Source organism: Pygocentrus nattereri, chromosome 19 (assembly GCF_015220715.1).
Source record: "Pygocentrus nattereri isolate fPygNat1 chromosome 19, fPygNat1.pri, whole genome shotgun sequence".
NCBI lineage: Eukaryota > Metazoa > Chordata > Actinopteri > Characiformes > Serrasalmidae > Pygocentrus > Pygocentrus nattereri.
The window spans coordinates 10,990,513-11,003,771 of NC_051229.1; the positions used below are offsets into that span (position 1 = coordinate 10,990,513).

At 40.5% G+C, this 13,259-nt stretch overlaps 1 protein-coding gene across 2 annotated transcripts in view; it reads left to right on the forward strand.

Moving 5' to 3' along the window:
- The window catches only part of sema6ba (sema domain, transmembrane domain (TM), and cytoplasmic domain, (semaphorin) 6Ba), a 222,073-nt gene extending 210,832 nt beyond the window's left edge, over positions 1-11,241 (forward strand). For both annotated transcript variants that reach the window (XM_017707447.2, XM_037531151.1), the window contains exon 17: positions 8,655-11,241. In XM_017707447.2, coding sequence (XP_017562936.1) covers positions 8,655-9,574 — 920 coding nt within the window. In that variant the 3' untranslated portion in view covers positions 9,575-11,241. The remainder of the gene's footprint in view (positions 1-8,654) is intronic.
- Positions 11,242-13,259: the final 2,018 nt, after the last annotated feature.

Consider the following 13,259-nt stretch of genomic DNA (forward strand, 5'->3'; position numbering starts at 1 on the left):
TTGGTAGTTGAGTAGTCTTTAGCTTGGCCCTCTAGCACGTTAGCAGGATAAAGTAACTAATTTGAGATGATACAAGGGAAAATGAAGAGAAGAATCCAAGAATCAACTGGAGAATAGATGTCATTGAGGATGAGCTCAAAGATTCTGTTGTTAATGCGAATGCTAACTTTGTTGATGTTTTGCAGTGTTGTTAATATTGAAGCTCAAATAAAGTCATGACTAAAATGTTAAAGGCAACATTTCCTGCTGAAAAAAGACCATTAGAACCATCTGTGATATCAACCTATCAGGAAAACAGAGAACACAATTACTGACTATTGGACACGATCAGAAACCATAAGAAACTTTTACTGGTCTCTATGAATTTTTTTAGGAGGGTTGGAATGTAGAGCTATTTCCCATGAAAATTTCAGTGAGGGAACACAGAACGCTGGGAATATAGGACCCTGGGAATATAGATGACAAAAAAATGAACACATGGCCTGAGGGCCCTGGAAACGTCAGATTGTTTCCCAGGAATTTCAATGAGAAATAAAGGGCTTGGGAAACATAGAACCCCTTAAAACATAAGGATGACCCTCTCTCCATCACTTCGTAGCTACATTAGCTCCTGTGCAAAACTAAAGAAATAAAATTCTTTAGACACCAAACATGTCTTGGCTAATCAGTTATATTTGCTGACCTTTTGCTTTAAGAGCAGATATCACAAGGGACAGCGACTCATATGAAAACAGACGAGGTATCAGTTGCTGCTAACGACGGCAGAAGACTAACTGTGCTATTATAAGGCAAGTTGGCATCATAGCTTTAAAAACTATTTTTCTTTGCTCATTTGAGGAAAGACTGCTCTTTGAGAGCTTTAGAAACACATTTCTTTTCATTCTGACTTTCATCCTTTGTGGCGCGGTGATGTTCTCTTTTAGCCTTTTTTTGAAAAGGAATTCAGTATCAAGAACGGGAATGAATGAAGAACAAAGTGAGTTAGGGGGAGATGGTTAGGAATATAGAATGTGTGTGTGAGAGAGAGTGAGAGAGAGAGAGAGAGAGAGAGAGAGAGAGAGAGAGACAGAGAGAGAGAGAGAGAGAGAGAGAGAGAGAGAGAGACAGAGAGAGAGAGAGAGACAGAGAGAGAGAGAGAGAGAGAGAGAGACAGAGAGAGAGAGAGAGAGAGAGAGAGACAGAGAGAGGCAGAGAGAGAGAGAGAGAGAGAGAGATATTGTGTAATATTCTGTTGACTCTTATTGTGCTCCAGCTGCTCCATAAAGAGTTAGTGAAGTAGGGTCTCCAACAGGGGCTGAGAGGAGAGTGATGATGGTTGAAGATACTTCAAAGAGAGAGGGCTGCAAAGACATGGTATAGACCCTCATTGTTCATTGTAATTCATAAGACACTCATTCTTGTCCTGCTTTTCTTTATCTTTTTTGTTTTTCAACATTTCTTTCTGACCTACCACCCCTAGGTGTCAAACCGTATGATTTACCTATACAAAATGTGGTTTAACTACGATGTTGGAGGCAGACGCTCATATAAGGCTGGGATACAGAAGTATTAGCTAACTCTCCAATTTTCAATTAGCCTCTCATTCATTTCTATTGACAGGTGGAGCTGTACATGGGGGATTGTGGGAGCAGTAGCAGTGCAAAGATCTCAGAGAATGTGATAAAAAGTTGAGCTTTTCTCAACTTCATGCAAATGAGAAGTGAGTTTCTCCAAGCAACAGCCAATTAAGTTGTCTAGTAGTACCGTAGTGTGTTACATCATGCGTCACATCCCTGTTAAAACTACACAACATCAGTGTTGATGGACGATGGAGGAGGAATTAGCAGAAGATGTTTACATTAGTTCACATTTTTAAAAATAGTGTTAGACCTTTTCTCACCTGCGTTTCATCACAGCACAGAACTAGCCCAGAAGTCTGCTTGGAAAGATAAACTTGCTTGCATTTTAGCGCCACACCCACAAAGCAGCCAGCAGATGGCAAGTAAAGCGTTTTGCTTCGTTGTAATGTAAATGCAGCATGTCCACTGGTCACGTTTCGCGCCTGAAAATTCACCACCATTCATTTCCAAAGGGAAGTAGCACAAGGGATCCATGAGGGATTATGGGATAGGAAGTGGCATGAACATGACTCAGAGCATGGCAAGAAAAGTTGAGCTGGCTTAAACTTTATGCAAACTACACTCAGCATCTACACAAACAGGCAAAAGCAACTTTCTGTCCGTGCACAACAAGGACATGCATAAATAGACGCATTGTGGATTCTGTACAGTCAAAAACTTTATAAATGCAAAGACAGAAGTAAAAGAAAAACCACACAATGTGGCCAGATTAGAATGCTTACTTTCTGTATTTAAAACCAAGAATAGTACTTTTTAAACATACTTTACTGGGAATGTGTTTCATTGGATGCCACTGTAAATAGACAAAAAATAAACAATATTCCACACTGCAAATTACATGTCGCATGCATTGGACTGTAAGACAGGTGCCTTTTGAACCAATAATCTTGTCTCACTCAGATTTGTTTTACACTTTAGATTTTAACCTAAAAAACTGCCTGACCAGACTGAGAGAAGGTGGGGTAGCCATACAAACAGACAAAACAGATGTCGCCTTACAAGGGAAAGGAGCCAAAACAGCAGAGCATCACTCACTAGAAATTAAAATGCTTTAATAATCAGATTGGTGTTTGGTTTGATTGTACAAAAGAACATTTAAGGTAGCAAGTCTGGAGTGTAATTTACTTTGCATTAGCAACGATACATTTGCTCCTCTGTCTCACCTCACAGATGATGCTATATCATTAGAGACTCTGTGTCAGTTCATCACAGAACACAACCTTTCTCTGTCTCTCTCTCTCTCTCTCTCTCTCTCTCTGTCTGATTGCGTTCGATTGTGTTTGTATGTATATTTAACTGAGAGCTTCTGTAGCTGTTGTTGTTCAGCGAAAGTAAAAACACATTTCTGATTGTGTGTGAAGTAATCAGTGTGATTACCAAAGGAATATATCACTGTAAAGTAAATCTGGACAGTTTGCTAATGATTATAATGGTAGAAATGTTCTACACAGGCATCCGTGAATTTATACAGTTTGGAGGCTGTGAATGTGAGTTACTGTCTCTACAGGTTGACATCTAAATATCACCCATGTTATACGTGTGAGTTTGAGGCCTGTGTGGTCATGAAATGGAGGCCTGAACTCAACCCATGCCTGCAGTTTTAAGACCTGACCCCACCAGGCCTGACTGTTTCTGATCAATTTGAAAAACCAAACAACAACCCAGTAGATTATCGCAGAAGCAGTTTTACAGAGCTTTGCTTTGATACTAAGCGAGTTGATTGACAGCAAATGCTCAGATAAATTTGTATATTTTATACATCTGGAACACACAATATTTATTATCTCTATATTTTGTGGTATTGCTAGTCGTACTTGGCTGAGAACTGTATCCGCCCTCCTCTGATCAACTGTTCGCCTCGCTGCACTAAACTTCCACTTGCTACTGCTGCTACTGTAAAAAGGCTTAATACATTTCTGAGGAGCTTAGCAAGCAAGAGGAAAGATCCACTGTGACCTTTTCACCAACTCAACAACTCCCTCTCATCATCCAGGATGTGATTTTGACTGATGCACTGTTGTACCTCAATTCATATTTTGCTTAGGGTAACTGACCCAGAGGAAAATTCAGTTGCTGAAATGTTGCTCTTTGACAGCTCAAGAGACGTAATTGTGATTCTCCTTTCGGAGAAATAACAAAAACCTCAGTTAACTCTTAGAAAAGATGGTTCTTCTTTTTGGAAATGATTCTATATAGCACCAAAAAGGGCTCTTCTATTGCTACATGCTTGAAGTAGTTACAATAGAATAGCCCTTTTTGGTGCTACATAGAACTATTTTCAAAGATATTCTGTTATAGAACTATATAAAACACATTCTGCATCAATCTGAAGAAAAATTTCACCATGCAGAGAACTATTTAAACATGCAAATTGTTCATTCAATGTTCATGGTTTTATATAGAACCAGTGTCTTTACTGAAGAACCCTTGAAGAACCATATTTTAAGCATGCACAGATAAACAGTTGAAGATAAACATGAGCATTATTGTCTTGGCAAATCTGAGCTCAATGTGCGTCAATGAGATCTCAACTAAAACTCTAGACACATGAGCTAACCGGGTTCTTTTGCTCAGGAGAAACATCTGAGCAGTAGGAGAAACTTAAGCTTAAGTCTCCTTTGTCTTTCTATCTGATCTCTTCAGAAAGTACAGAGCTATCTCTTTTTTGATTTCTCTTTTCTTGTGGGCACCCACTCCCAAAACTCCAGAGCTACTTCAAAAACTGCTATAGATGATAACAGAGAGTGAGAGCGAGAGCAAGAGCAAGAACAAGAGAGAAACGGATAGAGAGATAGAGAGAGGGATCAAGAGAGAAAAAGTGTCTACAGCTCAAATATAGCCATCTATCGTACTGTCCATAACTACCAATGAAGCTACATGTATCTTCTGAGGTTTTAGATGTAATGATAGTAAATCTTTATTTTGCCTGAATGTAGGTAAATGAAGGTTTATGGTTTAATGGCTTTAAAAATAGGTTTCAGGCCCAACTTTTAAACCTTAGTAAATCAATGTCTCAGATATTTCAGGCAGTATATTCAAAACTATCCATCCATCCATTTTCTAAGCCGCTTCTCCGTCAGGGTCGTGGGGGGGTGCTGTCCACCCTGGACAGGTCGCCAGTCCATCGCAGGGCTATTCATAACTATTTCAAATTAATAAAAAAATCTGTAAGAGAACTTTCAGACATCTGGTTTTTATCAGCACCACTGTGAAGAATTCTGACTCCTTAAGTTTCTCTAGAATGGAGCATTTTCACATCAAACCTCCCTGAATGACATTATAACCATTGAGTTATGCAGAAATGTAAATTATTCAGTGCAATTCACCTTAAATATGTAAGTAAGCCTGTTTTGAAAGTTGATTTGTCTACTTCACTGCTCTGTTTTGCTAGTTGTCAGTTGCAGTGGAAATGCAGCGAAAACTCCAAATTTTTGGAGTTTATAATATGTTTTATTTCAGTATTTAGCATATCTCAGTGGAATCATATGGTGATGTCCTATTGTGGGGCCTGCAGCAATTCACACTCTAATTGGTATGTGTGTTTGTGTACTGCAGTAACTGCTCACTCATTTCTTTTCTCATATCTAGACTGTATTTCATGTATTCCTCACAAAATATCATTTCTTGAGGACTTGTTGTTAATATGTTTTCTTCCGAATCAATATCAGGTGCATGCTGCAGCAGGGCAGAAGTTAAGCCATCTCCAGGCAGGCTGGTTGATAATGAAATTCTGAATAGAGACTCAGCCGTAGCGTATAGCTTCTCATTCCTGAGGCCCCACAGCCCACACACACACACACATAGGAGAGGAATGACAGAGTGAAGAGAGGAGAGGAGAGATAGAGGGATTGAGAAAATGGTGGTGAAAATCAAGGACATCCCACAGGGACAGCAGAGAGGAGAGATTACAGGAAATGCCATCAGCAGAGAGAGAGGGAGAGAGGGAAGGGGGGAAATGATACAGCTTCTGCAAGGGTATAGATTAGGAATATATTTATATACACCCACACTTTCAAATCCACAGTATTACACTTCTGTGTATTACTATAGTAATGGATCATTGGGTTGTGCAGTTTGTGTGGGTGGACTGCCACAGTTCAGTAATAATTATAAATTATGGAAATGGAAAAAACTCAGAATGACTAAGCAACTATTTTGGACAAGGAATGGGCACTAGTACTCTACTTACTGAGTACTCACATTGTAACCGCCTAATCTACTAGTACAATACTACTCAAAATTTGTAACTTGAAGTTGTGTTGACCAAACAGAAATAACTATGATCCCTGTATGTTACTTGAATCTCAGGGTTGGAATAGAATCCGAATAGAATTGAGGGCACAACAGTATTTCTAAGTTACTTTACCTTTTGTCAGTGTCTATTAGATTCCATCACTCAGCATGGTCCACTTTGACAGGAACAGGTCATTTGACTGACGTGTGAAACAGTCTGCTTCGCTAAACTGCCATACAACTTCTTCAGCCACCCACACCACTCACAAACTTTTACTTTCACTACAGCACAGCCACTCTCTTTAGCTTACAGTGATCACCAGTGTGGGGATTTTATGGAAAAATCTTTCTGAAATATACATCAGAAAATTCTCTCTGGGTTTTTGACCACCATCTCGTGAGCTGTGAAGGTAAAAATCACTGGTCTGCTTTTGGGGTCTTCTTGATTATTTATGCTGAGTGCCCCCTGGTGGATCTAGGAGCTATAACATTGACTTCCCTCCAGTTCTAAATATCTTTACTTATATTTTTCTGCAAAAAATGTCTAATTTAAAATCTTTTTAAATTCCATTTGATAGCCTTACAGAGCAGGAATATATTGCTGCTGTTGGAACAAGACCTTCCAATCTAAAAATGATAACTTTATAGGAGAAGGAAAAAAACATACTTTGGTTTAACTGTAGGTCAGTGGAATCCAGACTGATTTCCAAGTCATTTTGAACTGTTTCTTTTGATCCATTCATCATGAAATTTACACACAATGTAAAGGGCAACAGACTTTTTCAGATTATGTCATAAACTGAAAAAATGACAAAAATGGTGATATGAGGTTTTGTTCCAACAGTAGCGATATGCTTTCTACTTCTAAGGAGCTATTATTTAGCTATTGTACTTGTGAAATGAAAGTTAGTTGTTGTTAAAGAAAAAGAAGCCCAGGTATTTAGGTTAAGGTATTTAAGTTTATTTATTCATTTTATTTTTTACTTTTTTGTTCCATTTGTATAACACCTCGCTCATACCCAAGGTTCCATTCAAAAGTACATATATGAAAGTATATGTATAGATTTAAACATAGTATAGTGTTGAGTATATTTCTATATTTGTGAGTGCTTAACCACAAATGCACTCAAAATGACACCTCCCTGATCATTTAGTGTGATTCTGATCAACGCCTTCACCTTCTCTACCCATTTTTATTTCTTATTTGTTGTGTTCTGTATTTATTTATATGTTCACCTTTGCTTTGTGTGCTCTTTACAAGCTGCAAACTTCTATTTTAGATTGACAGGGAGTGACAAGGTTTCTAGTCTCTTTCCTTTAGAGGATGATGTGTCCCAGTATGAGAAGCTTTGATTTTCTTTTCTAGCAGTTCTATTGGCAAAGCTCTAAACTGCAGGTTGCCAAGGGTTACCAGCTGTGAAGCGTGCCTCTGTTATTGTGTTCATTTCTTTTTATGAGCGCAGTGACATGTGCCTACATGGTTTTGCAGAGACTGATCATCTGAATATAAAGCCGCTCACTGGATCAGTTTCACATTGCTTGCTGTCTTAATAAAGCAGTTGGAGTGTTAAGTCAATTGTCCTCATGGTAGATTTGTTTTTAATTGGTAATTCTCAAAAGGTTAATTAAGTCGATATTTGCTGAAGTTACAATAATGCTGGTGCACTCATAGACCTCGGGCTCAACCTCAAAGTATGTGGTCGCCTGTGGTCACCTCTTTCTAACTTCCTTAATATGAGCTTGGAATATATATGGTGCAGTTGGAATTGCTTTGTCCAGTGTTATAGGTATGTAACATGTCAGTGCGTTAAATAGTGCATGGTGAATGCATGCTTTGTTTGTAAACAACTTGAGAAGTTTGAGGATCTTAAGAAAGTAAATTCAGTCTTCAGGGTAGCATGCTTTTGTCTATCATATAGTGTCAATAAACACATAAGCAAGTGTATTTGAGATTACTTAGCGACATAAAGCAAGTGTCTATTGGTTGAACTACGCATTTTGCATATCACATCTGTCAGAACAACACGTTGTATCCTCAAAATGGTAACTTTACAGGAAAAAAAAACATTATTTTTAATGTAAATTAATGAAACCAGACTTTTTCCAAGTAATTGCAGGCCATATCTTTTGTTCCATTCATGACAACAGCCATTTTCAGATTATGTCAAAAACATCCTGGTTTTCATCCTGATAACAGCAATATGCTAATTAGTAGGGTGTGTGTTTTTTTTTTTTTTTCATTTCTTAGCTACCTTACCCTAGTAGCTTCAGTGAAAATCAAAGAAGAAAACTTTGGACATTAAATTGATTGTATTTGGAATACAAAATCCTTAAAGGAAAGTCTTTCCACTCTAGGCTATTCCTTGTTCAGCTATTTCCCAATATAAAAATTAGACACCTGTTTCCTTTGAATGGGGAGAGATATGTAAACCCCAAATTAGAAGCCTCATAAACATTTCAAATACATATTTTAAATTGTTGGTAAAATCTGATAAAAATTGCATGTGTTTTGTTTGGCTCAAATAATGCACAAGACATTTTATTTCAGCTTGTTCTGGCTACTCCGCATGCACATATGTCAGGAAGGGGGAGGTTTTTTTGTTTGCAGCTCAACCAGCGAATTGGTTGCCCCTTTTTATTGAAGGGCAGGACCTTTTATATTAACAAACACCATATTGAGCATTAGAAGCTTTCTCATTCATTTTCTAACCACTGACCTGTATCCTTCTTTATATCATCTCTGGGAAAACTGTGAATTACATTTTCCACTTAACTGTTGCTTTAATGCATCTGTCTTTACAGGTCTGCTGCACGAGAGCTTCATGGATGAGCCAGAGAGTCTGGTGACCCTAAACCTGCTGGTTGTGGCTGCTGTTTCAGCCTTCTCCACTGGGGCAGCACTGTCAGGTCTGGCTGTGTGCTGGATCATGGGCCAGAAGCATCGGCATCGCTCCCGCAGCAACACATCCTCCTCCTCCTCTGGCGGCAACCAGCGGAAGAGCGAGAAGGAGCGGAGCATGCTGGGGCCGAGCGGGAGTGGCTCGGTAATGAGCGTATCAAGGCACAGTGTGGCGGAGAGGTCACGGCCGCAGGGCGAGACACTCTTCGTCATGCCGAATGGTTGGGTGAAGGCGGGCGACCTCGACCCAGGACTGCTGCCCACACCCGAGCAGACGCCACTGCAGCAGAAGCGCCCACCTCCAGGTCTCCTCCGCCTGTCTGACTCGGGCTCAGGCTGGGACCAGAGCCAGACCTTCCTGAACTCAGTGGGCACCCAGTGCCCGCCCCCACCACCCTCTGCCATTTTTCTCAGCTCCAAGCTCCTCCAGGGTGCTGGTGACAGACGCCACGATGACACCGTGGACCGGCAGCGCTACGTGTCCCTCTCCAGGTACCGCGAGCAAGCTGGCCGTCCAGGAACTCTGCTACGCAAGTCAGCAGGTGACTACGATTACCCAGTAACCCCGCAAGATTCGCCCGACCGTAGGAGGGTGGTATCGGCACCCAGCACACAGATGGAGTACGGTGGAGAGACCCTGCGCTGGACCCATGAGGGTTACATTTTTAGCCATGCTGCACCTCCCTCTGGTCACCACTATGGCCCAGCTGGGCCACACCTCACCCGCTCCGTTCTGCATGGCTCCCGTGGCCTCGTGGACCTGGCAGAGTTCAGCCACCTGCTGGGCAAGGGAGGTGTTGAGCGAGCCCCATCAGGCCAGTGAAAGAGAGGGCAAGCGAGAGAAAAAGGGTGCTGTGAAAAAGGAGAAAGTCGTAAAGAAGAAAATGTGAAGGAGGCAATGCCTCAGACCTCTTGCAGAGCCAGCAGGATCTGGCCAATAACAACTCTCTCTGTCTTGCTCTCTCTCTTTTTCTGTCTCTCCCTCGTCTGCAAGCTCGGTTTTTGATCTCCTCTTGCTCTCTGTATCATGCTGTGATCAGTCACTGGAAACACCCCACAGCTTTTGACCTTATAGCTCATGTTGTTGCAGTGCAGAGGAATAACTATGGGTACTTTCATATTGCAGGGTTGCTACGAATCAGATTTTTGCCTAAATGGGACACAGATGGGAGCTGAGCTGCTGTAGTTTTGTTCACACAGCAGGACAAATGATTTGATTGGTTTAGTGAATATGATTAGCATTCACACTGCGCATGTCCATATCTGATTTGTATGGCTGGACTGTAGTCGCATATGATATATCGCCATTAGTAATATTGCATAAGCTCTTTATAAAAAACATAAATCCTATCTGAATGGTCAAACCGAATCACATCTCCAGAAATCTGAATTTGAAAGCGCATAAAAATGTGGCTTGAATCCAATTGGAAAACATCAAACTCCAGTTGACATTCAGACCGCAGGAAGTCTTTCCTATTCAAATCTGAAACTCTGAAAAATTAGATTTCAAAGACTTTCTTACATGGTCCTAAACTGGATATCCAATATGTGACTATGTACTGAGAATCTGGATTCACATTTTTTTTTTGTAAATTACACAGATAAACATATCACTGTCGTCATCGTCCAGCGTCACATGTGGATTATGCATGTGACGTTATTGATTTCATTATTGACTGATGACACATATAGATCATTTACAAGCATGTGAACCATCAAGGCCGTAAGAATGGATTTGAGCAATAAAGTTTATAACATAAACATGGCCCAACACGTACCCTCCCATAGTTCGTCCTCACACTGTCTAGCTGTGTGGCCAACCGCTCACTGCAGAGCCTTCAGCAGGAGGGAGGCGGCTAACAAACTGCAGCATATGCGAATGCAGCCCAGTTAATGATGTCCATATCTATTCCCAGTGGCAGACACTGTGCTGGCTGATGAAAGTAATGTCTCTCCCTCGCTCACAAACACACACACACATACACACTCTCTCTCGTCGATTACAGAATGTGCTGGCGTGTCCTCACTCACAGGGGATTTCCGAGCCGCTGGATGTAATAAAACAGTCCGAAGGCATCAATTCCCTCTGCAGCATGGGGACGGTGTGCCTCGTCCCATCTACAGAATGGACCCATAACTCATTCATGTAGCCCCACCACTCCTGAAAAACAATGTAAAGCCAGACATAAGACTAATTCACGCTGAAATATAAAATAGCCCACTCCCGAAAGGGGTCATGGCCCAAGTGATATGAAAGTTTTGTCGCTAGCTATGTTTACATGCACATCAATGGTTCACTGTTAGTGTGAGTAAAAGCTGCACCATGTAAGATTGTTTTCTTGAAATTGAAAGAAGTAGTGGAAGTAGAAAAAGAAATCGGAAATATGTTGTGAGTCGCCCTTTAAAGCCTGAGTTAACAATTTGAAAGTCAGAGGACTTGGGATAGATTTTAGTTTTTCCAACCACATATTATGATCACACCCACAGCCTAAAAAAAATCCAGCTCAATGTTTAAGTCTCATATTATATTGATGAAGACATGATGACAATAGCATATAATTGAATTACATCCTCAGAAGACACTTCCTTCACCGAGTTTTGACGCTCACAATCATCAGATTCATCTACTCGGGGAAGGAGTCTGAAGCATAACCAACATTACAAAATGTTCTACACGCTGCATCCAATAACAAATTTCCACCAGAGAGGTCTCCAAATCCCTAAAACCTATGTAGTGTAGCGCTAAGCGCTATTGAGATGGGCTTAGTTTACATGGAGAGGTGAGTTAATGTTTTTCCAGTTTTATCATAGAATGTCTGTAATGCTTATGACTGTTTGACATGGGTTAAGAAATCACAGTATGCAAGAGTGGCTACTTGATTTGTGCATTGTCAAAGCATAAATGTTTCATATGCAATACATTTAGCTGCTCACAAATAGGAAGAAAAATGTTTACCCTAACCATCATACTGTAAGGGGGAGCGAGGAGGCGGACGCACACGCTGAGATAAGCGAGATTTATTAGGGGCAAATCCAGGGTCGTGGTCAGAACAGTCCAGGTTCATATAGCCGATGCGGACGGAACGGGAAGTAGACATGACAAAAACCAGAGCGACCAGCAAACAACTTCAAACAAAGACCGATACAGGGATACAATGACTGGCAAACACAAGGGGCAAACACAGGGCTTAAATACACATAACAATGAGGGACAGGTGAAAACAATCAGGGGCGGAGTTACAAACCAAAACAAGAACACATGGACAGGACTGGGAGGAGCCAACCGTGACACATACTAGCTGTCTTAAGGCAATGTCATTAGCAACATCAATAGTTTGGGAATTTACAGCCAACATCACTGCATAAACCTTAACCTTAATTCTTTCAGTTTTTTTATGTTCAGAGTCTTGATGTAAGAAAATATATATTGGCTTGATTTTTGCCACAGTGTAAGTGAGCATGCAAATGCCTTTTCCACAGGACATCGGTTATTTCCATGGTTTGTTTTATAGCACATTAAAGGCACTAGAATCTTTACCGACACAAACATGCACAGTCCCTAACAATTAATGATATGGCAGATTCAGATGAGAATCCCCTCCCATGTAAAACTAATCCTGTCCAAAGGCCAGTAGTCTAAATAAGTGATGGTCATGTTAACAGCACATGTTAATTGTTCAATTAGTTTAATTGGTCTAATTCAGCCTAAGTTTAGTGTAGATGTTTAGATTACTCCACAGTGTGTGGATATTTCTGCAGTTTCACTTGTGACAGATTTTTTGTGACATCAAAACAAGCATGAGTTGCATAAAATGTGAGGACTGCACTTTTGTGGAGAAGAAAAGCTGTCGCTCATGTTGTCAGAAATAGACATCATTAAAAAATTGAAATAGAAGGAGAAAAAGGAAAGCAGATATTTATAAACGGCAGGAAATGGCTACATGGATAAAGTGGAGTCACGTTTCATGCTGTAAAGTCACACTTGGCTGGTGTGCATGTAAAGAGAACTATAAATGGTCTAGTGTTTTTTAAAGCTCTTTTAAACGTTGGGGTGAGGGCCTTTTTTTATAGACTAACTGACAACTTAGTCTGGCTATTGTGTGCATGTAAACCCAGCTACTGATACCAAATTTAAGAAGCTAACAATTCAAATGTTAGGCAATATCAGTTGATATAATCATGAATTAAACTGAAAATAGTTTTACGTAAGCAGTGCTTTACTTTGTGATATGCTTATCAGTTATCAGATATGATTTATGATGGCATTTCCGCCAATGCCAATAAATTCATGGAATCTTCGCATCATCTGATTTGATCAGTCCAGCAAAATCAGCCAGGCCCGAGTGTAACTGTGTGTGGTTGTGTGCTTGCCAACTTTCCTCAGCCAAGAGGAAAAATTACAGGTCAGAGTGAGCTAAGCCCTGGGAAAGCATTAACGATCCACTCGCACAGACCTTCCAGCCAAACACATTGATGACAGAGAGAGAGAGAGAGAGAGAGAGAGAGAG